The sequence below is a fragment of the Callorhinchus milii genome, unplaced genomic scaffold (genome assembly GCF_018977255.1).
Source record: "Callorhinchus milii isolate IMCB2004 unplaced genomic scaffold, IMCB_Cmil_1.0 Scaffold2, whole genome shotgun sequence".
Classification (NCBI taxonomy): domain Eukaryota; kingdom Metazoa; phylum Chordata; class Chondrichthyes; order Chimaeriformes; family Callorhinchidae; genus Callorhinchus; species Callorhinchus milii.
This window is the reverse complement of record NW_024704743.1, coordinates 11,739,545-11,767,382: the sequence shown is the minus strand read 5'-3', so window position 1 is coordinate 11,767,382 and position 27,838 is coordinate 11,739,545. Positions and strand designations below refer to the sequence as shown.

Genomic DNA, 27,838 nt, shown 5'->3' with positions numbered 1-27,838 from the left:
AGAGAAGTAGATTTGTGTGTCATCTGCAAACGTGTGGAAGTTTACCCCATGTCTGCGGATGACATCGCCAAGAGGGAGCATATAGATGAGGAAGAGGAGGGGGGCAAGGATGCAGCCCTGGAGTACACCACAAGTGACCAGGTGGGGTGGGAGGGAAACCGTTGAAGTGAAGGCAGTTTGTTAGGTTGGACTCGAATCAGGCTCATGCGGTCCCACTGAAGTAGATGAGGAAGGAGATGCAGTGGATAAGGATGTCGTGGTTAAATGTGTCAAACGTGGCCGAGAGGTCCAGGACCAGGAGGCAGAGGGAGCCCTAGTCATAGAGAAAGAGGACGTCATTTGTGAGTTTGACAAGCGCCGTCTCTGTGTTTAGGGCTGAAGTACCGACGTAGGGCTTGAACCCACAACCTTCTGATTCAGAGGTGAGAGTGCTAACTATTGAGCAAAACTGACATCTAAGGGAGACTGTAAAGTTGAATAAACGTTTGTACGGATTAATAGTGCCTTTGAAAAGACAGGTTGGGGCATAAAGTGATTCTCATGCATTAGACCTGATGTTAGTCAAGCTGGAATTTTGAGTTGATCTCAGGTCAGAGCCAGTCTCTTGAAGTGCAGCAAAATTGAGGGTCCCAGGAGGAGACACTTTTATAATATAATAAATTACTCTGGCATTTGAAACAGCGGCACTAATGTCAAAATGTCTCAAAATGCTGCATTGGTAATTGCTGACAAGTTTAGGAACTGTGAAATTTTGTAGGCAGTCAATTTATGAACAACAAAGCTAAAGCCCAATTTATCCCAAGAATGGTTTGGATGAAGAAGGCCTTTGGCTCATTTGATATCCATGCTCACATTCCTCCCATTACAGTATCTTAAATGGGTCCCAGTATTCTGGCCTCAACCACCCTTCCTGATAACCCCATTCCAGTTGTTAATGAACTTCTGGGTAAAATAACACTTCCTGGTATCTGTTCTGATGCCTCAGCACATCCAAAAGTATTGTTCTGGGTTTACTTTCTCAAACCCATTAAAATCGTATACACCTCTATAAGGTCCCCTCAGAGATGTCTCTTTTTGAAGAGCCTTTTGTTTGCCCAATGATTAGTTCACTAGAGGATCGAGACAGCACCCAGCTTTGAAGTCACCTTTATGCTCAAGCTGGCCTGACAACAACAACTTGCATTTACGGAATCCTGCAGCATAATGCTCAGAGCACTTGTCTCATAAGCGAGAGGACCCAGGTTTGATTCCCAGGTGCGGCAAAACCTTAGACAAGTTTCCTTATTCCACACGCTTATGTTTATCTAGCAGTAATTAGGAACCTGGTTGTTACTCGATTGACAGATCTCATTGGGGGCAATAATCCCTACTCTAAATTATAATTTGGTCACCCAATCCACGACTATTTGTTGGGACAGCTTTGTGCAATTGGCTGCTGCACTTCATCCACAAAATATGCAGTCAACCCATTTTACATGATATTCTGTGAAGCGCTTTGAGATGTTTCAACAACGTGATAAGGTGCTGTATCAAATGCAAGGATTATTATTTATATAACATTCTTCATGCGGCACTTAAATTAGCACTTTTCCAGCCCCAATATTGTGCAGAAGCCACCGAACTAAGCGAGTCAATGCCTCCTTGCTCATAACAATAACTGACCTCATGTTCCTGATCTGACTCCGTGTTTTTCTCAAAGGTATTTTTCAGGTACATCTCAGCATTTTCCAATCTTTTGTTTGCTTCTTCAAGGGAAGGTTGTTTCTCCAGCTTCATGTAACACCAAAGTACGTCTAGATTGAGGACTCCATTATTATCGATGTATTTGATATAGTCCTGATTGCACTCACTGTGAAAAGAGGCAATGCGTGAAAAGAAACCTAATAGAACCTGTCCAACCAACACATGGCCAATCTTCCTGCTACTGTCTGAAGGGACAGCTTCTTCTGCCTGCGATCTGACTGCATGTTTTACACAATAATAATAGTAATCATAACAATCCATACAGTATGCGTTGAACGTCGGTCGGACGTCCCAAAGTGCTTCACAGGATTTACTGTAAACCGTAGTGATTGTGCATTTTATTGGTGAACACATGAGCCAATTTGTGCACAGCCACATCCCACAAACAGCCGTGAAGTTGACGACCAAGTTTATCTGTGGGATTGTTGGCCAGGACACCAAGAGAAACTCCCTTCTCTTTTGGAGTAGTGCCTTGGGATCTTTAATATTGACATGAACAGGCAGATGGAGCCTTGTTTATAATAATTATAAAGGTGATAATAATGATAATCCTTGCATTTGATGTAGCACCTTATCACATGTAGGGAAACTGTGAGCTCATCCACTATGGACCGAAAAAAGATATAGCAGAATTTTTTTTGATGGGGAGAAATTAAGAACTGTGGAGGAGCAAAGAGATTTGGGTGTCCATATCCACAAATCACTAAAAACTAGTTCCCAAGTGCAAAAAGTAATCAAAAAGGTGAATGGAATGTTGGCCTTTACCTCAAGGGGCCTGGAATACAAAAGGGAAGAAATGATTCAGTTGTATAGAGCGTTAGTCAGATCACATCTGAAGACTGCGTTCAGGTTTGGGTATCACACCTCAGGAAAGATATATTGGTTCTGGAGGGGGTGCAGCACAGGTTCACTAGAATGTTACCAGGCCTAAAGGGGTTAAGTTACGAGGAAAGGCTGTGTAAACTTGGATTGTATCCCCTTGAGCTTAGAAGGTTGAGGGGTGATTTGATTGAGGTATTTAAGATGATAAAGGGATTTGATAGGTACAGAGAATCTATTTCCTCTGGTTCGGGAATCCAAAACAAGGGGGAATAGTCTTAAAATTAGAACCATACTATTTAAGAGTGAAATCAGGAAGCATTTTTTTCACTCAAAGGGTGGTAGGAATCTGGAATTCTCTCCCCCAAAAGGCCATGGATGCTGGATCCATCCACACCTTCAATAGTGAGGTTGATAGATCTTTGGTGGGTCAGGATATTAAGGGACATGCGGAGAAAGTGAGAAATTGGAATTGAAAGGATTAGTTGAGGTACAGATCAGCCATGATCTAGTTAAATGGTGGAACAGGATTGAAGGGCTGAATGGTCTATTCCTGTTCTTATGTTCCTATGGCTCCAACATTACATGGAGTCCTGTAGCTCAGTGGTTAGAGCACTCGCTTTGCAAGCGAGAGACCAGGGTTCAATTCCAGGCAGAGGGCGAAACCTTGGGCAAGTTTCCTTACTCCACACAGAGCCTAATAATAATCCCTCCAAAAACAAAAAACAATAATAAAAAATTGGTCATTTTCAATCTACGACTGTTTGTGGGACACTGCTGTGCGCAATTGGCTGCCGCGTTCGCCCACAAATATACAGTCAATTCACTTTACAGTGTGTTCTGTGAAGCGCTTTGGGACGTCCTCCTGACGTGAAAAGCGCTATATCAAATGCAAGGATTATTATTATATTATTATTATTATTACCCAAATGCTTCCTCTGCAAACTTCAAAAATTTCAGGGCTCTGGTCCAGTCCTGCTTCTCCGGCTTCATGTAATCTCGGGCTGTTTCGTGCAGAACCAAGGCTGTTAAAATGGCCTGTGCAAGAACCAAACAAAAACAATCAATTAAAGAGAAATGGCAGCTATAAGTGCTCCGAGACCCCGACTGGCAGGAAGGGCGCTATATAAATGCAAATTGTTGTTGTTACAATATTTATAATTCTTGCATTTGGCAAAGCATCTATCACATCAAGAATGTCTCCCCACAGAGATAGGCGTCCCACAGAATGACTGCAAAGTTGTGGAGTTCCGTCACGTAGAATTAGAACTCTCTCTTTACAAGCAAGAGGAACCAGGTTCGATTCCTGGACGGGGCGAAATCTTGGGCAAGTTTATGTGCGTCAGGCCGGCTCCGTGTGTGCGTCAGGCCGGCTCCGTGTGTGCGTCAGGCCGGCTCCGTGTGTGCGTCAGGCCGGCTCCGTGTGTGCGTCAGGCCGGCTCCGTGTGTGCGTCAGGCCGGCTCAGAGTGTGCGTCAGGCCGGCTCAGAGTGTGCGTCAGGCCGGCTCAGAGTGTGCGTCAGGCCGGCTCAGAGTGTGCGTCAGGCCGGCTCAGAGTGTGCGTCAGCCCGGCTCAGAGTGTGCGTCAGCCCGGCTCAGAGTGTGCGTCAGCCCGGCTCAGAGTGTGCGTCAGCCCGGCTCAGAGTGTGCGTCAGCCCGGCTCAGAGTGTGCGTCAGCCCGGCTCAGAGTGTGCGTCAGCCCGGCTCAGAGTGTGCGTCAGCCCGGCTCAGAGTGTGCGTCAGCCCGGCTCAGAGTGTGCGTCAGCCCGGCTCAGAGTGTGCGTCAGCCCGGCTCAGAGTGTGCGTCAGCCCGGCTCAGAGTGTGCGTCAGCCCGGCTCAGAGTGTGCGTCAGCCCGGCTCAGAGTGTGCGTCAGCCCGGCTCAGAGTGTGCGTCAGCCCGGCTCAGAGTGTGCGTCAGCCCGGCTCAGGTGTGCGTCAGCCCGGCTCAGAGTGTGCGTCAGCCCGGCTCAGAGTGTGCGTCAGCCCGGCTCAGAGTGTGCGTCAGCCCGGCTCAGAGTGTGCGTCAGCCCGGCTTAGAGTGTGCGTCAGCCCGGCTCAGTGTGTGCGTCAGCCCGGCTCAGTGTGTGCGTCAGCCCGGCTCAGAGTGTGCGTCAGCCCGGCTCAGAGTGTGCGTCAGCCCGGCTCAGTGTGTGCGTCAGCCCGGCTCAGAGTGTGCGTCAGCCCGGCTCAGAGTGTGCGTCAGCCCGGCTCAGTGTGTGCGTCAGCCCGGCTCAGAGTGTGCGTCAGCCCGGCTCAGAGTGTGTGTCAGCCCGGCACACTGTCACCTCAGAGTCAGAGCAATGAGTGGGAGAGAATGAGGGGCTGATTTTTCAGCTTAAGCGATCTTGTACGGATCTGGAGGCACAAAAAAAAAACAATTTCAACTGAAGTTCGGGTCAATACTCACCACCCGCTCTTTTTCTGGGACCTCAACAACTTCCAATTTCTCATTTGTAATTTTTAAATAGGTCTTTTCAAAATTTTCACCTGGAAACAAAACCAAAGAAATCATCAACAGCAAGAACACTCGCCTCGCAAGTGAGAGTATCTGGTTTCGATTTCCTGGCCGGGCGAAACCTTAGTTAACCTTTTCAAGGGTAATAATCCCTTCATAAATAAATAAGTAAATCATTTGGTCACTCAATCCACGAATGTTTGTTATTACCCCCGGAAAGCGATCCATCAATCGACTAACAACCAGGTTCCTACTTCCTGCTGGGTGAACAGAGGCGTATGGAGTAAGGAAACTTGCCTAAGGCTTCTCCCTGCCTAGAATTCGAACATGAGGCCTCTCACTTGTGAGGTGGTGCTCTAACCAATATGCTACAGGATTCCACTATTTGTGAGGACACCACAACCGAGTCCAATCCTGTGCTTGTCCAGTATCCAAATATGGCCTGTACTAGCAGAGGTTACCTGACCACTGACCTCGCTGAACCAGTAGATCTGCTCCTTTCTTTATCCTGGACAGGCAGCGCTCCTCCTCTCTTGCTTTCATGTCTATCTTTTTCACCCGAACTCTTGCTTTGTCGACTATTTTCTGTTCCGACAGAGGTTTTTCTGAGAAAACAAATCACAAATACAGGTGCTGCACTAAACTCATTCCATTCCCCCTCTCCACTCATGAGGAACTCAGGGCCCACTGATGACACATCAGATCAGCCTGGCTCGTCAGTAGGACTTGGAGGGGAAGATTGGTCACACAGAGTAGGGATTCTTCTCATTCAGCTCCTTTTCACCCTCAAAGGCAAAGTCCAAACGGGTTGGCTGGCCCTAGTTCGACAATGGCAAGCTATGCAGCTTTAGCTGGTTAAACTCTGTGTCCGTCCTGTGGGCAGGAAGATGGTGGCAATGCTCTCACGCATATCATGCTGAGTTCACCAGGAAGCTCGCGGGGAGTTTCTGGTACGTGACATCCACCTCAAATCCACGCTTGTTGGATGTAAAATGACTAACTAGGGACTATCCTCCTTCGGGGAGAGTTAAGTGAGGTCTCCTTGGAACTGAACTGACTCCAAGGTGACATGTGTGTCAGCCTGACTCAGAGGTAGCATTCAGGTTGAGACTTGAACTCACACAGTCTAAACTGATATTCCAGTGCAGTGCTAGAGTTGCATTGCATTGACAAAGGTGCCGTCCTTTGGATGAGACGTTAAACTGAGATCCGCCTGTTCAAGTGGACATTAAAGATCCTGTGGCACCATTTGAACAGAGAAGGGAGTTTCTTCCAGTGTCCTGGCCATCAATCCCCCAAATAGGTAGTGGAGTTGATGTTGTGTATATGGACCTTCAGAAGGCGTTTGATAAGGTGCCACGTAATAGACTAGTTAGCAAAATTGAAGCTACGGGATACAAGGGACAGTGGCAGCATGGATAGAAAATTGGCTGGGAGAAAGTAGAGGGTAGCGGTGAATGGTTGTTTTTCAGACTGGAGGGAAGTATACAGGAGTGTCCCCCAGGGGTCGATATTAGATCCACTGCTCTTTTTGATATCTGTGAATGACTTGGACTTGGGCATAGAGAGCAAAATGTGAAAGTCTGCAGATGACACAAAACTTGGGAATATAGTAAACAGTGAGGAGGATGGTAGCAGACTGCAGGAAGACATAGACAAGCTGGTAAAATGGGCAGACACATGGCAGATGAAGTTTAATGCAGAGAATTGTGAGGTGATGCAATTTGGAAAGGCAATAAATGGTACAGTTTTAAAGGGGTACAGGAGCAGAGAGACCTGGGGGTTCACATACACAGGTCTTTGAATGTGGCAGGACAGGATGACAGAGCTGTTAAAAATGTTTATGGAATCCTTAGCTTTATAAATAGAGACACAGAGTACAAAAGCAAGCAAGTTCTGCTGAACCTTGTTAGGCCTCAACTGGAATACTGTGTCCAATTCTGGGTAACACACTTTAGGAAGAATATCAAAGCTTTGAAGAGAATGCAGAGAAGATTTACCAGAATGGTACTATGGATGAAGAACTTTAGTTATGTGAGAGACTGGAGAAGCTGGAATTGTTCTCCTTAGAACAGAGAAGGTTAAGGAGAGATTTAATAGAGGTGTTCAAAATTATGAGGGGTTTTGATAGAGTAGATAGGGAGAAACTGTTTCCACTGGCCGGTGGGTCATGACCAGGGCCATATATTTAAGATAATTGGCAAAAGAACCAGACAGAAGATGAGGAGAATTATTTTACACCGGGAGTTGTTATGGTCTGGAATGCACTGCAATTAGATAGGTGCTTGACAAGGGGTATGAGGAACAAGCGGGGGAATAGACTCCTGTGTTGTAATATTCTGATTCTAAATAAAATTAGTCATTCATTCCATGGCTGTGTGTCTCAGACACCCGGCTGACCAAAATAAACAACAGCAACACCAACTTGCATTTATATAGAGCCCTTCACGAAGGATAAAATGAAAGTGCGCTGTAAGATGTTATCCCACATGAAGGGCACTGTATCAATGCAAATTGTTGTTGTTTAATGCCAAAAAAAATCATCAATGCAGATTGTACAACACTGATACTAAATGTGAGACTTACGAAACTACCCAAGCAGGGTACACAGATCACAGAGTCTGGGATCTGGAGTACTTACCCATATCAAGATTCCTGCCGCAGTATATCAGCTCAATGCATTCTTGTTCTATCTTAACCAAATCCGAGACTCTGAAAATTAATGGGACAAATTAAGACATAATATCTAAACCAGCATATGCAATGAAAGATATGGTGAATCGTACTTCACTATTTTTAATAATAATCATCCTTGAGTTTGATATAGTGCCTTATTACGTCATTGAGGCCCACAAAATATAGTCAGTTCACTTTACAGTATATCCTGTGAAGCACTTTGAGACGTCTCGAAGACCTGATAAGGCGCAATATCAAATGCAAGTATTATTATTGAGACAACTCAAAAGCACTTGACAGGATTCTACTGTAAAGTTTATTGACTGTGTATTGCCAATTAACAATGTCCCACAGACAGCCGGGAAGTGAATGACAAATTATTGTTTATTTGAAGGATTGTTGACGAGGACACCTGGAGAAATTCTCTCTCTTTTCGGGTGTGCCACTGGATCTTTAATGTCCACCTGAACAGGCACAGACCAGTCCTGGGTTTAACATGTCATCTGAAGGACAGCACTCCTGACAATGCAGCCCACCACCAACACTGCTGTTTTGATGTAAAAAATGTGTCAGGTAGGGTGACCATATTTTCACATTAGCCTTAAATTCATCTTGTTTAAAATACTCTACCTTGCTCTCAGATCTTTCCCAGTAGCAGTCAGGTTAATTTGCACAGTATGCTTGGTTTTGTTTCCAGCACCCTGAAACAACAACAACAACTTCCATTTGTATAGCACCTTTCACACCAGGAGGATGTCCCAAGGCGTTTGACAGTCAGGGATTTAGACCCGAGCAGGGGTTGAACCCAAAGAGACTTGCTATTTTGAGACAATTTAATACTAAGAGGCCTAATCCTCTCTGGATATTAGGTAAGCAGGGTGCAGTCTTGACATCTCCGATCTGTCCATCACAGACAAGGCCATCTCTGGCCATTTCCTCATCTCCCTGTCCTCTTGCATCTCTCTCCCCTCCTCCAAGCCCTCTTCCATTCTATTCTGCCCGTGGAAAAATCTTCCACACAAGTCCCTCACAAATGTCCTTTTATCCTTGGACCTCGTCTCTCTCTGGCCTTCCACCTGCAGCGATTCCACTCCCATATTTGTAAGCAAACGTGGCAGCACAATTGCGCATAGCTGTGTCCCACAAACAGCCATGAATCAAGTGACCAATTTTATTTGGGGTATTGTTGGCCAGGACCTTGGGAGAAACTCCCTTCTCTTTTTGAATAATGCCATGGGATCTTTAACATCCACCTGAACAGGCAGACAGAGCCTCGATTTAACGTCTCATCTGAAGGATGGCACCTCTGACAATGCAACACACTCCCAATGGTGCATTAGAGTATGAGCTTAGACTTCGCTGGTCAACACTCTTACCTGACATTCATTTGGTGAATTAATGAAAATGGTCACAGATTTTGAGCTGCCGCATGCCGATCCTTCATTCACTTCCATTGTACGATCAGTCATCTTCTTCTCTTGACTAAAAAGGATCCAAATAATGATCTTTGCATCGGATACACCACCTTATCATATCATCAGAACATTTCAAATTGGATATTTACTTGCGTAAGTGGAGTCACTTTGTGTTTTGTGGACGAATGTGGCAGCCAATTTGTGCATAGCAATGTTCCACAAATAGCCATAAAGTTAAATGATTGATATTATCCAGGGCATTGCCGAGCAGAAATAGTAACACAGTACCTTTAATATCCACCTGAGCAGGTATAGAAGGGACCTTGGTGTAAAGTCTCAATTATAGGACTAGGTGGGTTGCTCTTTTAAAGAGCCAGCCCAGATATGACGGTCCGAATAGCCCGAATACTTTTTGGCTCCCATAAATGTCTTCTCACCTGCGGCTCCAACCTCAGACTTATTGAACCTGTACTTAATGTAGGTGTCAGGTTCAATCTTCAATCGTCCTTTCTACCGCACATCTGGTCCCTAACCAAGACCGCTTTCCTCCACCTCTGTCACACTACTCCACATGAGAGACGCTATACAATACAAAACTAAATTACATTTGTAAAGCGCCTTTCACATCGGGAGGACGTCCCAAAACGCTGAACGGTGAGGGGATTAGGACCCAAGCGGGGCTGGGGGGCGGAGTCGAGATCAGGCAGGGTGGAGGGCAGAGAGGGTGGCAAAGTTACAGTCGAAGAGGAGAGTCTTGAGGTGTGCCTTGAAGGAGGCAAGGGAGAGAACGACCCAAAGGGAATGTGGAATAGAGCTCCAGAGAGTGGGGGCAGAGAGGTTGATGGCCCAAGCGCTGATGGTGGGGCAGGTCAGACGGAGGACGTGGAGCAGACCAGAGCCTGCTGAGCAGAGGGAGCGGGCAGGTTGATAAGGGGTTAGGAGGTCGGAGAAGTAGAAGGGGGCAAGACCATGGAGGGCCTTGAAGGTAAGGGGGGACGAGAATATTTAACTTGATCCTCTGAGGCACGGGGAGCCAGTGGAGCTGGGCAAGGCTGCGTGTGATTGGGTCACAGAGCCGGGTGTGGGAGAGGACACGAGCCTCAGAGTTCTGGATGAGCTGTGCCTTGTGGAGGGAAGAGTTGGGAAGGCTGACGAGCAAGGCGTTGGGATAGTCGAGCTATGCAAGTTGTTGGCAGTCTCTTTCACTCACCCTTAAGTCTTTTCCTGTATCAAATCCTCTTCTGCCTCAAATTGAAGCAGAAACTGGAAGTGAGAAGGTGCAGTGTTGTTGTTACTCAGGAGCTTTGACATCACAAAATCTTGTTTCACTTTCACCTTTGCAGCTTCCAAAGTTCAGTTAAAGGGGAAAGCACAGCTGGAAATCCCCCACGCTCTCTGAGCAAACACACAACCCTCTCAAAAAAGCAGACAGGGGATTGTTAGCCAGGAAACCATGAGAAACTTCTTTCCTATTTTTGAATAATGCAACAGAATCTTTAACATCCACTTGAACAAGCAGATGGGGCACCTCTGATAATGCAGTGCTCCCCCAGCACTGGAATGGAGTCAGCCTGGATTGTGAATGCAAAGCCCTGCATGAGCTGCAAAGATGGATAGAGAGGAGTGCAAGGAGCAGGGTTACAGCTAGGGAGTTCCAGAGGTTTGGGGGGCAGTGACCGAACATTTAGTTACCAATGGTGGCAAGGGGTGGAGTGCGGGTGGGTTGGAATATGGAGCAAGCCTGTGTTAGCTGAGTGGAGGGGGTGAACATAGGAGTTAGGGAATGACCAGGTCAGAGAATAGGATGTGGCAGGTAATGAAGGTATTTATTCCTGGCTTTGTTCCAAAATTTCCATCATAGCATCAAGCTATGTTTCTTTAAACGAGCTCAGCGTCCTCATCCCAGTCAGACTTCCTCTACAAAACCAGACTGAGATGGCACTCTCCTGGGCTACAGTCTACCAACTCAGGCTCCTGAGGCCTGATGTTCTCTGAAAAGTTTACAGCTTTTGACATTAACAAGTGAAACTGAAAATGACACACACACTGATAATGCACTCTTTAAATATTGATTCAATGTAAATGGCAAACCAAAAGTAAAATTTTATTCACAATATACACCCTGGCCAGTTTAAGTGACATTTTCTCTCTCCCTCTTCTCTTGCTATGTTACGCTGCTCCCTCCGCAACAGAACAAAGAAGTGAGCTTCTCTCAGACCAATACCAATAGGAATCCTCTTGTTTGTCATAATACCTATTAACATTGAACATGTCAGAGGCACCTGAACTCAGTCTAGGCTGTCATTCAAATGCAGTGCTGGTAGAGGGGTGGGGTTTTGTATTCTCAGAGGTGCCATCTTTGGATGAGACATTAAACTGAGGTCTCATCTGCCTCTTGAGCTGGATGTTCCCATGGCACTATTCGAAACGAGAAGGGTGTTCTCCCAGTGTCCTGGCCAAATGGAAGGCTTATTATCATTATCTTCACGATCTGCTCTCCCTACCACTACTTTCCTCCAGTCCTATTCTCTTGCCCTACATTTAGTTCATGGTAGGCTGAGCACCTGCAAAGGATCTTCCAAAATTACAATTATCATTTAAACTGTGCCCTTACAGTAGTTTAGTGAGTGATTAGGATTGGGCTTACTCGTCTAACTCTTCGTTCCTCCCTCTTCTTTTGGTGGCTTTCAGATCTTCAAGAGGGTGAGCCAGTTCTGGGTTGAGGCAACTCAAGCTATGCTGGGATTTTATGTTTCGTCTTATGTGAAACATAGAATCGTAGAATTATACAGCACAGAAGAAGGCCATTAGGCCCATCATGTCTGTGCTGGATCTTTGAAAAGACCTATGCAAACCAAACCCACTCCTTCGCTCTCTCCCCATAGCCCTGCAAACTTGTCCTCCCCAAATAATCATCTACTTCTCTCTTAAAAGCTGTTATCAAATCGGCTTTCACCACCCTTTCAGGCAATGCATTGCCACAACTCGCTGTGTGAAAAAATGTCTACTCACCTCCCGTTTCTTTCAACTATTTTAAATCGGTGTCCTCGGGTTACCGACCCACCCGCCTGTGGAAATAGCTTCTCCTTGTTCACCCTATTGAATCCCCTCATAATTTTGAAAACTTCACTTAAGTCTCCTCTTAACCTTCTCTGCTACAAGGAGAATAATCCCAGCTTCTCTAGCCTCTCCTGCTAACTGAAATCCCTCATTCCTGGTAACATCCTGGTAAATCTCCTTGGCACCCTCTCCAATGCCTTGAGATATCCTTTGTGAAGTGTGGTGCCCAGAACTGAACACAGACGGACTGGTAAAATGGGCTTAGCTGTGGCCTAAGCAGTGTTTTATAAAGGTTCATCATAACTTTCTGACTTTTGTATTCCATTTATGAAGTCTAGTATACTGTATGCTTTTTTATCAGCTTTGTCCTCTCCTGCCACCTTCAAAGATTTACTTATATGAATCCTCAGGTCTCTCTGTTCCTTCACCCTCTTCAAGATTGTACCATCAGCTTATATTGCCTCTCCTCATTCTTCCTCCCAAAATGCTTCATTTCGTATTTCTCCACATTAAACTTCATCTGCCACATTCTGCCCATTTTACCAGTCTGTGTATGTCCTCTTGAAGTCTGCTATTATCCTCCTCACCGTTTACTACTTTTCCTAGCTTAGTATCACCTGCAAACTTGGAAACCGTACTCCCTATACCCAAGTCCAGGTCATTTATGTAGATCAAAAAGCTAAGTAAACATTTGAAAACTTCCCCATTGCTATAATAATCCTTACATTTGATATAACATTTCACCTCAGGACATCTCAAAGAGCTTCACAGGATTTATTGTAATGGGCTGTGACCTTGTGTTTTATACTTTGAACTTTACGTGACAAAGCATCTCTTGAACCCATTTATGGCCTCACACAATAAGTTATTCCACACAAAGTTCTACATTTATTCACAAATTTTTTTTTTGGGGGGGAAAGAAAAAAAATCAATGTTCTCTGTACATTACGTGGATCAAGATAGATCAGCAACATGGGGCTGTAGAGTACAATCATTTTATTTCAGAATGTAAAAACTCACTCACAGTTCTCAATGGACCTGGACACCAGGAGTTCAGGAAATGGTACTGCAACATCAGAAACGTACATTTTTCAGACAAAAAAAACATATGAGTTTCCACTGTCAGGATGGAAAGCAGCGAAAGGCATCAGAAGACATGGTAATAGAAGGGAAATTGATTGAAGAGAAATAAAAGCTCCTTTTAGGAGTACATCAATTAAGCGAGGATAAAATCCTTGCAAATAGAGACAAATTAACCATAATTTAAAAATAAAACTCTAGTCTTGTAAAACAATTGCTTTAAAACAAGATCACTTCCATTTCAAATGCAGACCTAACACTGAATGCTCAAACATAAACATCTGCTGTGAAAAAAATCAGTACAGAAAAAAAAGGTTTACCTTAATTTTGTTTAAATCCACAACTATGGTGTTAGTGGGGAGAAAAGGAAAAAAACTCACGGTTCAAAATAAGTTAAAAATAACCAGTGTTCAAATGTAATTTTTCGAAACAGAAGATGCTGGTGAGCAACATGCGCTCACACAGTCCATGAGGCTGCTGCTCATTGCAACAGCGTAGACTGACCATCTGTGCTGCAGCACGGATTGCTTCACTGAATGCAGCCACAATAATCCTTGCATTTGATATAGCGACCTATCACTTACCATACCAAGAGAGAAAAAGGAACGGATGAGATCAAAGAGGACAAATCCAGGATATGCTACAGGATATTGAAATCCCAAAGCACATTTCTCTTAATATATATATATATCAAAAAAATTCAGTCGGCGTAACTGCTGACAATCTGGCTTCTCTACAAAAATTTACTAGATTAAGACAAAATACACCTCTCAAAAAAAATAATTTCATATGCTTTAAATTCCAATCAACTTTATATAAATCTGTTTTTTGCTGAAATTTTCACTCAACTTTAAAAAAAAATAAAACCGTGAGGTTCAGTTCATATGCATTATACAGGGTATCCACAAAGTCCTGTTACCCCCCTGTTACAAAACAGCGATAAAAGACTACAGTGGAGCTGAAACAAGCTGTCAGAGATGCACTTCTCCTCGTCACTCCATCACGTTACGGAAGATGTGGCACTGAACTTGGCGACGGATCATTATATGCCATGAAAATGATGGCGCTCACTCACTTTGTTGGATGTCTAAATACAGTTAAACGCTTATACTGAATACAATTAAGTACTTCTCCATGCAATTATCATCATTCTTCCACGTTTCAGTTGTTGGTCAGTGCACTGTAGAAAAAAAAACATGGGGTAACAAGACTTTGTGGACACCATGTACAATGTACATTTCAAACCCAGCAGTGTGCTGAAGCCTGCTAGTTGTTTGCCTACAAGGAATCTTAAAGAGGAGAATGTGGGAGAAAGTAGTGAGTGAAGAGATGATACAGAGGATGAAAGCACAATCTGAATACTGAGCAAAAGCAAAGTGCACCTTTCCAGTAAGGGAGGGGGAAAAAAAATCTCCAGTTCTTTTGGTAGAATCTCAATAATGGAGAGGGATTTGGGGCATCGCATTTTATTATTCCAACATCATAAAATATGCATCTCAAAGAAACTTCAGCTTGAGTTAAGGGACAAGACAGTAGCTGTGACTGTCCCAGCCTCTTATCTTGATCAGTGTTAAAATGAGGTGCCTGCTGGTGTGTGAAACGTTCCTCTATGTGGGGAGGAGGCTATTACTGGGATCAGATGTAAGCATGAGCCTGAGAGCAATGAACTACAGTGTGACTGAGGCAGAAGAACAGCCCAAAGGTGGTGGGGGAGGGAAGGATTTTGGGAGTGGAAATGGGAGGGAGAAAAAGGAGGATTTTCTTTGGTCAACCGGGTGGATGTCTGAAACATGCGGAAACCCATCACCATGCTTAAGCATATCCAAACCAAATTGAGATTTTCATTCATCCTACCTTCACATGGAAATCTCAGAGATAGATTGCTGAAATGGAATGTGTACTCTCTCCCTGGAAGGATGTATCCTGTTTACCTAATTCTGCAGAGTTTTATGTACAAGTTGGCAAGAGCCCAGACTTGGGAACCCCAATTAATTAATTAATTAATTAAGAGGATAAAAAGAGAAAATTAAGGAAAGTCCCCTATAGCAGTGCCATTTAACATGGGCTCCAACAGCCATCAAAATCATCCTTCAGATCCACAAGCCATTATAACGAGCCCTGGCGCTTACTGTACCAAGTAGTATTTCTCCTCCCACACCCAAATCCCCCTCCCACATCGGAAACTAGAAAACCTTTGCTGGTAAAGTGAGTCCAGTCTTACTTAAGACGAGCGGAGTGTTACTGAGGTGCAAATCACTGCACGAAAAGCACAGTTGATTTAAAATAAAGAACAAATACAGAATCTCAACATGCCAAAACACTAGTCCGGTGTGTTCAAAATCACTGCTAAAAATTAAAGCTAAAGTCGACGAGTGATCAAATGAAGGCAGGTGGAACTCGGCTCCTCTTGCAGATGCTTAGGACGTGGATTGCTGTGAACCCTGTAGCCAGCTTTTGTACTTGTAAATCACTTCCTTCTCCTCCTCCAGAGTCATATCCAAGTAGTCCTCCTCGTGCTCGGGAATGTCTGCTAACACCTCTTCCACGATTTCGCGTTCCTTTCGCCTTTCCTCCGCAGACTCACCTGCAAGACCAAATGAAGTACAAGATACAAAATACTGCAGATGCTGGAAATCTGAAATCAAGAGTTCTGACGAAACGTTGACTCATTTTCCTTTCTCCATAGATGCTGCCTGATCTGCTGAGTGTTCCCAGCGACTTCTGTTTTTGAAGTAATAATAATACTTGCATTTGAAATAGCATCTTATTCAGTTGTTGATAAGTTTCAAAGTGCTTCACAGAATATACTTTAAAGTGGAGTGACTGTATTTTGTGGGCGAAACGCAGCTGCCAATTGCGCACAGCAGGATTCCACAAACATTTGTGGATTGAGTGACCAATATGCCTCCACCCTTGACTCCAGGACCCTTGATAATTTAATCTCTTGGATTAAATTACCAAATTTTTTTTTGAACGAATTATTACCCCCGGAAAAGCAATCCACCAATCGACTGACAACCGGGTTCCTACTTACTACTAGGTAAACAGAGTGGAGTAAGGAAACTTGCTGAACATTTCACCCTGCTAGGAATCGAACCCAGGTCCTCACTCTTGCGAGGTAATTGCTTTAACCACTGATCTACAGGACTCCACAGATCTGCACAATTAACAAATTCTCCTAGTTAACCGACCCCCCCAAACCTCCTGGCTTCTTCCTCAAGGGTATCTCCTGTCTCCTCTCATTCCTGTCCCTCTTCACGGAACGCTTGTTCATCATGGACGACTTGAACTTTCACCTCAACTCCTCCTGCCCATCTCCTCTGATTTCACTGCCCTCCTCTCCACCCTAAACTTCACCCTCCATATTAATTCCTCGAACCACAACTGTAGCCACCCTCTTAACCTCATAGTCACACATGGCCTAGACTGGTCTGTCCATCAGGGACAAGCCCATCTCTGACTACTTTTTCATTTCCCTGTCCTCGCCTATCTCTCTCTCTCCTCCAAGCTCTCCAAAATCTTTTTCCCCCAATGGAGAAAGCCTCCGCCCGAGTCCCGCACAAACGCCCTCTCATCCATGGACCTAACACCCTCTGGCCTTCCACCAGCAGTGATCCTGATGCAGCCATCAAGCTGTTAAACAATCACTCCTCCTCCACCTTTAATTCGCTTGTCCCCCTGAAATCCAGGATCATCACCAAACCTGTCCACTCCTCCTGGTACAATAGTCAACTCTGCTCTCTCAAATCACAAACCCGGTTGCTGGAGCGCAGATGGCACAAAACCAGCTTCATGGTTCACCGCTAGCTCAAACATCTTCACACCAAACGCCACTCCCTCTCACAAACCAAAACTGCATTCTACTCAGGTCGTTCTGGAGGTCAAAAACGACTGCAAAATTCTGTTCTCCACCACCCACCACCTCCACCCCGAACCCCATCAAGCACCTTCAATCCTAACATCAAATGTCAAGTGCAAAGAAGTCTTGGATTTCTTCATCTCCGAGATAGAGGCCGCCTCCAGAATCCTTGCCAGAATCCTCTGGCTCCCAATCACTGAATTAATTGACTTTTAAAATCTTCTCACTCGCTTTCAAATCACTTCATTCCTCGCACCTCCCTGCCTACCCCCCACTCCACCACCTACTGTTTCCGCTCGGCTGGCTCCGGCCTCCTTATGACAATAAGTCATATTGTGCCCTCCGCTCCACCAACGGTGGCCATGCCTTCAGTCACTACTCCCTGAAGCTCTGTAACTCTCTCCCTCGATCTGTCCACCTTGCCTCCTCCCTCCCCATCATCAAATCCCACCTAAAGACCTTCCTTTTTGATTGTGCTTATGGTCACCGCCCCACTCCCTCTCTCCCTTGGCTCGTTGCCAGACTCCACTGGCAATGCTACCCCGCGTGAAGGGCACTATGTAAATGCAAGTTGTTGTTGTTGATTATTATCCCCAGAAAGTGATTCGCCAATCAAATAACAAACTACTTAATGCTAGGTAAACATAGGCGTGTCTAAGATTTCACCCTGCCCGGGAATTGAACTCGGGTACTCTTGCTTGAGAGATAAGTACACCAACCACTATGCTATGGGACTCCTGAGTAATTACTTGCAAGACTTCAGTAGCACAAACTTGGTGGAGTATCACTGAGTGATACAGGACAGGACAGGTTAACCAGTCAGTGCCGGTGTTTATACTCCACACAAGCTCCCAACCATCCCTCCTATTCCTCTATTCTCTTCTGTATTCTACATCTCCAGGTGGTTAGACTATCCTAAAGGAAACCAGATAGGTACAAATTGTCAGGAGCTAATGGACATTACCTTGTTGAATTGTGTACAATATTTATTTCAGAGTTTATCAATGGATGCAAAAAGGGAGGCTATTTCTAGATATAAGCTTGTATCATGACTTTCAACCTTTCAAATTACTTCTAGTAATACAATATGTGTGATTCATCAGGAGCAGAAGGGGAACACACTTTACTCCTGGTTAAATTAAAAGGAGTTCTAAAAGGCCCACTTATGGAGATCCCAAACAGAGCCACTGCTCCCGTGGGGAAAGTCCCCTCCTCTCCCAGAAATAGAGGCTTGAGAGCTGAAAGACAAGCCAAGAGGAACATTCATTCTCTTGTGAAGGGGGAGGGAGTCTCGTCCTCAGACAAACGTGATAAATGTTTGCTCCCAGATACCAGGGTCGCACGTGAAAGGGAGTTGATTAAATTCAATTAAATCTCAGGGAGGGAGGAGCCCAACCTCTTTCCCCTCCCCCCACACTCAACTTTGTGTGGGCTGCCATGAAATGAAGGGAAGATCGTTCTCTCAACAGAATACAGCATTTTGGGCTGAGTAGAGAGCAATTGGCGCAAATTTACTTCCCCCGTGACCAGCAGACTTGGGTGTCCCAGACACTCCTGCAGTTCCATGAAAGATAGTTAGGGGACGCCATCGGAAAGCAGGCAACCCTTGATTCCTAGAAACCATGGTTCTCTATTAAGGCTATACTGGTCTGTTTCTTTCTCTGGATGTGCCCTTACAACCTTCTTGTGGTGCAATACTGAAATCAGGTGCTGATCATACCATCATGATGGGAGATGAGGACTCATCTGCCTTCGCTTTGTGGTGCAGGAGAGTCAGAGTTTTGGACTCAAGCTGAGGTTCGAGATTGGGGAAGGTGGAGGGCGTGGGAGGGGGGGGAAGTAGGGTGATTGAAAACACAGTCGAAGAGGTCTTGAGATGGATCTTGAAGGAGGCAAGGGAGGGGGTGAAGCGGAGGAAATACGGGATGGAGTTCCAGAGGGTGGGGGCAGAAGGCAGAATGGTGGGACGGGCCTTGCGGAAGTCGATGAACGCAACATAGATGGGTTTCCCTTTACCGTCACGACATTCTATTGTCTGATACAAGAACCACAACCAATCCCACACGTTCCTCATGAGAACGAAAGCCAGCCTGCTCCTTTCTGATCAATCTACGAACCTCCAATTCATGTGAAACTACTCAAAGTGCTCATTTAAGCAGAGATCTTATCCTGCATTTATTCATACTTCTAAGGTGCTCATTTAAGCAGAGACCTTAAAATACAATACAATCCGTGAAGCGGTTTGAGATGTCTCAACGACTTGATAAGGTACTATAACAAATGCAAGGATTATTATTATTAAAAGTATGAATAAATGCAGGAGAGTGTCAATGCTTAACATCTGCAAATATAGGTAATTCTCATTAACAGCAACAATCGTACCCTCATCCACCTCCATGTCCTCTGGTGACGATGACGACGGTGAATTCAGGAGACTTGAAGGAAGAAATCCGTCGTGAGCTATTAGGGCCTGAACCGACCGCTCCACGTCCCCGTGAAACCTCCTGAGGGCAATCTCGGCAGCAGAGTGATCAAAACCCAGAAATGCCACCTAGATTTAAATACAGGCGGGGAAAGGAAGGGGGTACAAAGACAATGGTGTAATTTTAAGTGGCTCAGAAACTGTTCGCAAAAAACAAAATCTTGATAAATACTTTGCCACTCCGCTAAACTAAAACTGTTGTTGCTTGATTTTTCTCTGCAGGAGAAAGAAAAGAATTGTGAACATTTATTGAATTTAAAGTACCCCCATAAAAGACTCAACTCCCGCAGTACCCCAACACACACTCCTGGTTCCCCAAGCCTTGGCGCCTGACAACCTGCACTTAATACTTTCTGGAATTAGGTAAGCAGGATGTGTCCCTCCAGGGAGAGAGTGCACGTTCCATTCCAACAATTTATCTCTGGGATTTCCATGTGTAGGTGGAATGCATGGAATTCTACACAATGTAGTCTCCCTGTACATTGCAGATGTGGTTAGGGTCACAAAATCCATTTCAGGACAGGCACTGGGAAGCATTTCTTTAGCCAGAGGGTGTTTAACGACGGGAACAGGTTACAGGATGCTGGTCTCATTTGAATAACAACTTAATGCTGTATGGACAGTAGGGCAACTGTCCAGGAAGGCTGAAATTAAATGGGTTGCAGGACCTTTTTGATCTGAACTCCTCTTATGAACTTCTGACAAGTACTTAAATTATAGTTTTAAACTTAGGTTGACCAAATGCTACAGGGAGCAGGTAAGGAACCTATTGTAGTTGTTCATGCGGGAAGAAATTACATAAATAGAAGTAGACCAGAGGTTAGGGTAAATTTAGAGCATTAGGAATGAAGCTAAAGGGAAGACTTCAAGCATAGTATTTTCCGAAATAGTACCCATATCTCATGCTTGTGAGGAAAGACAGAGGGTAAATAGGCAGACCAATGCGTGGTATAGGGAGTCAGGCTTTCGTTTCCTCAAACAATGGGGCACCTTTCGGAATGGTCTATACAGACTGAATGGGCTCCACCTAAACAAATGCGTGGCGGTGGAGGTGTTGGCAGACAGGATAAATAGTTTAGCTAGGGAATGTTTAAACTAGGCACAGGGGTGGTTGCGGTAGATGTAAGGGAGCACCCGAACCAATTAGGGAAAACCTTAAGGCTTGCCAGTGTAATGGGTTTAACTCGAAAGGTTGGTGAAAAAGAAACAAAAAATGCTTATACAGTAAATGGGGAAGGCAAAACAATGGAGCTGTATTTGCATTGATGCAAGAAGTCTGACAAACAAGATGCGTGATCTGGAAGGTTTTGTCAGGGGTGACAGATTGAACATCATTAGCATCACTGAGACATGGTGGAATGAATCCAATCAATTTGGGATACGCATCTGAAAGGCTATAGACTGTTTAGGAGGGACTGTATCAGGAGAAGAGGATGAGGTGTGGCACTATATATAAGCTCCCTTATTGAGACACAAGTAGGCGAATATAAAAAAGGAAAGGCAGACACAGAATCATTTTTGGAAGAATTAAAAGATGGCAACAGAGATAAGCTATTATTGGGGGTTTGCTATAGACCCCCAAGCAAGGGTGAAAGCCTTGATCTGGAACTGTGGGATGAGATAAGGAAGGCAACTAGCAAAGGACCAACCATAGTAGTTGGAGATTTTAAACTTACCTGAAATTGATTGGGATAATAATGTGTCTACTGGTAAGGTAGGGAAGGGGTTTCTAGAGTTAAAGGAAGACTGCTTTATGACTCAGTTTGTGAAAGAGCCAACAAGGGGAAATAACATCTTGGATTTGATAATGAGTAATAGGGATGAGCAAATCTCTAACATAAAGGTGGGAGAAGCATTAAGCAACAGCGATCACAATACAGTCACATTTGACATCACAAGAACTGGTGAGATTATAAAACCTAAACAAATTGCCATGGGGACTGACTTTGTGCGCTTGGGAAGTTCAGTCAGCGTAGGCCTGGCAGGCTTAAATATGGCAGTGGGGGAGGAGGACCTATGAGTTCCTTCAAGGAGGTGATTATGAAGGCAATGGAACAACGTGTACCCATGAGAAGCAAAGATTCCAAGCTTAAAGGCACTCCTGCCTGGTTGGATGGGGCTACAAAGCAAATCATAAAAAGGGAAAAAAAGGCATTTAAAGCCATGAAGGAAAATGGCACAGAATTAAGTCGGATTCAATACCAGAAGCCATGCCATGACTACAAAAAAGGCATCAGAATAGCAAAGAAAAGCTTTGAATTGAACATGGCAAGAGATGTGAAGGATAATATCAAAAAGTTTTTTAGTTACATTACATTAAGAGTAAAAGAAAAACAAGCAATGGAATAGGGCCACTGAAGGTGAGTTCGGGAGAGAACATGACAAATATTGCTGCACAGGCTGCAGAAGTGCTAAATAAGTCTTTTGCATCAGTATGTACCAAGGAGGAGACGGGTAACCTATCTGACCTAAAAAGAGAACTCAAGGATGTCGCAGAGGAAAGTTGGAACACTATTCATATTCATTCATAGTTGCCAAGCAGCTGTGCAAACTTAGGTAAATAAATCTCAGGGGCTGGATAAATTGTATCCAAGAATCTTTAAAGAATTAAAGGAGGAAGTCGCAGAAATGCGAAAATCACTGAATACTGGAGAGGTGCCGGTGGACTGGAAACAGGCAGATGTTACTCCTATTTTTAAGAAAGGTAACAAAAATAAAACCATAAATTATAGCCAATATGGGTTCATGAAGGGGAGATCTTGCCAATCTAATTTACTGGTTTTCTTTGATGTGTGACAAGGCAGCTTGATAAGGTTAAGGATGTGGATATATATCTGGATTTCAGTAAGGCCTTTGATACAGTTCCTCTTGAGAGGCTGGTGCCGAAAGTAAAGAAAGCGGGAATCAGTGGAGGTATATTACAACGGATACACAACTGGTTGACCGGAAGAACCCAGAGGGTGGTGGTACAGGGAATGTCATCAGACTGGGAAAATGTTACCATTGGAGTTCAACAGAGGTCTGTTTTGGAACCTCTTTTGTTTAATATTTTTATAATATCTGGAACGAGTTGCAAGCACAGACGCTAAGTTTACAGATGACCCCAAGCTAATGAAGGTGTTAGATTGCGAAGCTGAACAAGATGGGTTCCAGGAGGACTTGAACATACTTGGGAATTGGGCAGATCGGTGGCAGATGAAATTCAATGTGGAGAAATGTAAAGTACTTAACATGGGGACAAAAAATCCTTGAAGGGACTAATATTTGAACAGAAGGAAGAAAACCTGCATGGAAAGTGAAAAGGACCTGGGGGTCCTGCTTGACAATAAATTGAAGCTCTCCCAACGATGCTCTGTGGCAGTCCATAAAGCAAACCAGATGTTGGGATGTATCAAAAGATCTATAGCAAGCTGAAATAGTGAGGTAATCCTGTCACTGTATAAATCATTGATGAGACCATACTTAATAGTATTGTGTACATTCTGTTCGCCGCAGTACAAAAAGGATATTTTCCCTTCCCTTCAGCTCCCCTCTCGACTCTCTTCCTCCTCCTCGCTCCCTCCCTTCCCTCCCCTCACCCTGACCATTTCCCCCCTCCTCTCTCCCTCCCTTCCCTCCCCTCACCCTGACCATTTCACCCCTGCTCGGGTCATGACCCAACTGTGCAGCGCCTTGGGACGTCCTCCTGACGTGAAAGGCGCTCTATAAATGGAATCTTGTTGTTGTTGATATTGAAGAAATCGAGAAGATACAGAGGGAGGCAACCAAAATGGTTGAGGGAATGGAGGGACTGTACTCTGAGGTGCAACTAAGTAAATTAGACATGTTCACCCTGGAAAAGAGAAGATTCAGGATTGCTTGCTGTCTTTAATATTCTAAAGGGGCAAGACAATATAGTTCATAACAGGCTGTTTCAACTTGTCCAGAATAGTAAAACCAGAGGACACAGGCAGCGATTGAAGGGAGGTAAATTCAGAACAAATCTACGCAAACACTGTTTCAATTAGCAAATACTGAACCTGTGGAACAGGCTCCCTAGAGAGAAGGTTGAAGCAGGAAGTGTTGATTCTTTCAAACACAGATTAGATAGTTTTCTTTTAGGAAATAACATTATAGGATATAGTACATAGGTAGTTTGGGACATATGTGCATGCGACCACCAGCAAGGTGGAAAGCGAACGAGATGGACCTTGGACTTTTTTCGTCTAACTTGGTCTTATGTATTTATGTTTTAGAAGCCAGATAGAACATGGATTGCCAATCGCCACTTCAAATATTATAATAATAATTTGATATAGCACTTTTCACGGCTTCTAGACGTCTCAAAGCGCTTCACAGAATAGACTGTAAAATGAATTGACTGTATTTTGTTGAGGGCAAAATGCGGCAGCCAATTGCGCACAGCAGTGTCCAACAAACAGTCGTGGTTTGAAGTGACCAATTTATTATTGTTTTTTTTTCTTGAGGGATTATTATCAGGCGTGTAGAGTAAGGAAACTTGCCCAAGATCTCACCCTGCCGGGAATTGAACCCAGGTCTCTTGTATGCAAAGTGAGTGCTCTAACTACGGAGCTACAGGATTCCACATTATTGTCATTATTATTATATGAAATATTGTTAAAAACATAAAATCCAAAAGTAAAGACAGCAGTAGATATTGGCAGATTAGCACAAACTTCCATCAGACATGGTAGAGATCAAACTCGAGGATTTGCGGACCTGCTAACTAGATTATCCTGCACATTTTGCAAGCTTTTTGCCAGGCTGCTCCATTGAGCCCTTTGCAGTACAGCAAAGCAATCCCACAATGCGCACTTCCAATTTGGACGATTTAAGACAGAGGTGTGATGGAGCAACACAATAGACCAACATGAGTTTGTGAACGACTGTTTGTAAGCGGCCATAGAACAAACACGTTTAATACCTGGTTAATAGTTTCCTCAGTAATTTGGACTTGGTGACTTGGCCCGGGCAGATCATCCTCTGGATGAGACAGTTCAGGACTGTTTTCAAGTATCTAAAAAGAAAGTTTGCAAGTGGTTTAAAACAAATCCGTACCAAAACATTCAAAGACTCTTGGTTCATGCATAGCAGAGGCAGCCAAACAACATGGCTTCTGATGTAGAGCAAATGGGAATCATCAACCAGCATTTCACGTGGCTGTTGCAAGAGAATAGCGGTACACAAGACACTCAGCCGTAGAGCATGGTTTTGATTGTAATGCACAAAGGTTTCATACCGTAAATTAAGACACGAAAATATGTAGTCCTGTCAATGAGCCAGCCTAACTGGGCTGCCATCAGCAGTGCACAGGAGTCCTTTGCACCCACTTGGTTCAGGGACCAGACAACTGTTACCACCACAGAGGGCTGGCTCAATTCTGATATTCCATTGCCAGCCATCTCAGCTCCAAGGAGACCCTGCTTACCTCCCCTTCCCAAGGACCACCTCCCCACTGGTTTGCTTACCAGCCGTGTTAAGGGCATGTTCTCCCAATGTGAAAGGTTTCCTATACAAACATAACCTGCATTGGTTTGTTTTCCTAGCAAGAACAAAGTCAGGCAAAACTCCACAGGGGGCATAATTACACCGTCACTCAAGTCTACAGTACAGTAAGTGCTTGTAAACAACAATTGTACAGCACCTTTCACATCGGGAGGACGTTCCAAGGCCCTGGACAATCAACAATTTGCACCCAAGACATCCTCCTGACGTGAAAGGCATCAAATAAAAGGTGTTATCAGATAAGACAACAATCACAGCAACTTGCATTTATACAGCACCCTTTATACAGGGTATCGTCTCAGAGCGCTATAAATATATATATATATATATATATATAGACACACACACACACATATATACTGACATCCAGGGCTCGCTTGAAGTTATTATTTGCTGATCTAAATGCCTTAGTGGCAGCGTTTTCTGAAAATCCCCTGGCCATCAGAGAGTTTATCGCTTCCTGCTTTTTCCTTTTCCTCTCCATCCTCTCCTTCTTCCTGATTTCAGCTTTATCCTGCAAAGTGGTCAGAATATATAAAAATCAAAGCAAGCATAAGTGAGTCATAGAACTCTATTTTACTAAATAATCTGTAGTAATAGATTAGGACTACAACAACAAATTGCATTTTTATAGCACATTTTCCATCGGAATGACATCCCAAGCAATTGAGCAGTTAAGGGTTTGCATCCATGCTGTGGGTTGGAGTCAAGAGGGGTGGAGGGAAAGGGTTGTTGGTGGTAAGATAACCTAAGACACGGTTGAAGAGAAAGGTCTTGAATCGGCCCTTAAAAGCCTAAACAGATTACTACTACTACTTCTTTATTAACTATAAAACAATAATTGTCCTTGCATTTGATATGGTGACTTTATCACGTCATTAAATTAAATAAAATTATAAAATAATAATCCTTTATTCTGCATTAGATTTTTATTTATTTTGTTAAAATTTTCAACTGACATCAATGTTTATTTTTCCCCCAGATAATTGATAATAACAATTAAACGCAGACAATTAATCATCACATACCTTTACTACAAAACACAGCGCCTTTCATGTCTCAAAGAGCTTCACCCGAGCTGGGGAGGGGGTGGGGTAAGGAGAAGTGGGAGCCAATGAGGATTGAGAAGGGAATGCGCTATATTAATGCAAGTTATTGTAGCACAATACAATTCAAAATTACATTTGTGTAGCACCTTTCACGTCGGGAGGACGTCCCAAGTCAGGGATTTGACCCAAGCAAAGTGGGGGGTGGGGATAAGGGAGGGTAGGAAGGGTAGGAGGGTGGCCGAAGGCACAGTCGAAGAGGAGGAGTAGTAATCTGAACATTGGCAAGAGCCGGGGAAGACCCAAGGAATGGGAGAAATTGTAAAGACAAAGTTACCTCTCTCCGCTGATAGATGTGGGATGCAGCTGATTCTATATCATCCTCACATGCTCGCAAACCTAGGCGTGCCTCCTGGGCTGTGAACCCAAAGGTCATAAGCTTAGTCACCTTTGTGTCGTCCACAGAAAGCTTCCTCAATAACATTTCCGCCTGAAGAGAGACGAACAAAAGAGAGAAAGGTGTGCATGAAAAACATTGGACAAATTCAGACATCCAATATCCTTCAACGGTTTGCCATTTCTGCCCATATTATTATCTATAACTATTGATAACACCTTCCTTTAGCACAATACATGACTACAGTTTTAAATAATAATAACCCTTGCACTTAATACATTAGAATACATTAGAATATACAGCACAGAAACAGGCCATTCGGCCCAACTGGTTTATGTTCCACATGAGCCTCCTCCTGGCCTTCCTCAACTAAGCCTTCAAGCATTTGAGACGTCTAGAAGACGTGAAAAAGTGCTATGTCAAATGCAAGTATTGTTATTATTATTATAACCTCCTATTCCTTTCTCCCTCATGTACCTATCTAGCTTCCCCTAAATACATCTATGCTATTTGCCTCAACAACTCCTTGTGGTAGCATATTCCACATTCCCATTACTCTCTATGTGAAGAAATTTCTTCTAACTTTCCTATTTGATCTATTTGTAACTATTTTATATTGATGGCCCCTGGTTTGGGTCTCCCCCACAAGTGGAAACATCTTCCCTATGTCTACCTTATCAAAACCTTTCATAATTTTAAAAACCTCTATCAGGTCACCCCTTACCCTCCTCTTTTCAAGAGAAGAGTCGACATATTTTCAGCCTTTCCTGAAAGGTATTACCTCTCAGTTCTAGGATCATCCTTGTGAATCTCCTTTGCACCCTCTCCAGTGCACCTTATCACACTGAACTGTCTCAAAGTGCCTCACACGATTTACTGTATAGTTGGTAGGTTTTCTAGGCAGACACGGTAGTCAATTTTGAGTACGGCAATATACCATAAACAGCTTTGAAGTGAATGATCAATTTTGTATGGGGGATTGTTGGCCATGACACCAGGAGAGAGAAACTCCCTTCTGTTTCTGGCAATGACATTGGATTTTTAGGGTCCGTCTAAACAGGCAGATGGGCTCTCAGCTTAACATCTCATCCAAAGGACTGTGCTGCCGATAATGATGTGCTTCCCCACCACGCTCCTTCCTGCACAAAATGCCCTGCAGTGACACCCCAGACTAGACTCATAGTCCTTTCATGGGCATCAACCCACAATGTTCTGAGTCAGAGGCAAGAGTGCAATCAGGCTGAGTCCTAAATAGCAGTGTGCTTTATTGTTGATAATCGTCGAGCAGATGAACAGAAACT

General features: G+C 44.1%; 2 protein-coding genes across 9 annotated transcripts in view; both read right to left on the bottom strand.

Annotated features, from left to right (window-relative positions):
* LOC103190493 (NEDD8 ultimate buster 1) overlaps positions 1-10,436 on the bottom strand; it is a 28,285-nt gene extending 17,849 nt beyond the window's left edge. For 4 of the 8 annotated variants that reach the window (XM_042332432.1, XM_042332438.1, XM_042332436.1 and 1 more), the window contains exons 1-9: positions 10,319-10,436; positions 9,546-9,689; positions 9,070-9,175; positions 8,324-8,394; positions 7,659-7,729; positions 5,479-5,622; positions 4,970-5,049; positions 3,488-3,600; positions 1,663-1,849 (exon numbers count right to left, since the gene is read on the bottom strand). In XM_042332432.1, the coding sequence (XP_042188366.1) occupies positions 1,663-1,849; positions 3,488-3,600; positions 4,970-5,049; positions 5,479-5,622; positions 7,659-7,729; positions 8,324-8,394; positions 9,070-9,162 (759 nt within the window). In that variant the 5' untranslated portion in view covers positions 9,163-9,175; positions 9,546-9,689; positions 10,319-10,436. Of the gene's footprint in view, positions 1-1,662; positions 1,850-3,487; positions 3,601-4,969; positions 5,050-5,478; positions 5,623-7,658; positions 7,730-8,323; positions 8,395-9,069; positions 9,176-9,396; positions 9,424-9,545; positions 9,705-10,318 lie in introns of those variants that run through there. The other 4 variants (XM_042332434.1, XM_007911306.2, XM_042332433.1 and 1 more) reach the window with 4 other exon arrangements.
* Positions 10,437-15,225: 4,789 nt separating this feature from the next.
* LOC103190494 (NEDD8 ultimate buster 1-like) overlaps positions 15,226-27,838 on the bottom strand; it is a 59,148-nt gene continuing 46,535 nt past the window's right edge. Inside the window, exons 11-15 of the mRNA XM_042331889.1 lie at positions 26,478-26,630; positions 25,459-25,608; positions 24,514-24,606; positions 19,490-19,658; positions 15,226-15,832 (exon numbers count right to left, since the gene is read on the bottom strand). Coding sequence (XP_042187823.1) covers positions 15,666-15,832; positions 19,490-19,658; positions 24,514-24,606; positions 25,459-25,608; positions 26,478-26,630 — 732 coding nt within the window. The 3' untranslated portion in view covers positions 15,226-15,665. The remainder of the gene's footprint in view (positions 15,833-19,489; positions 19,659-24,513; positions 24,607-25,458; positions 25,609-26,477; positions 26,631-27,838) is intronic.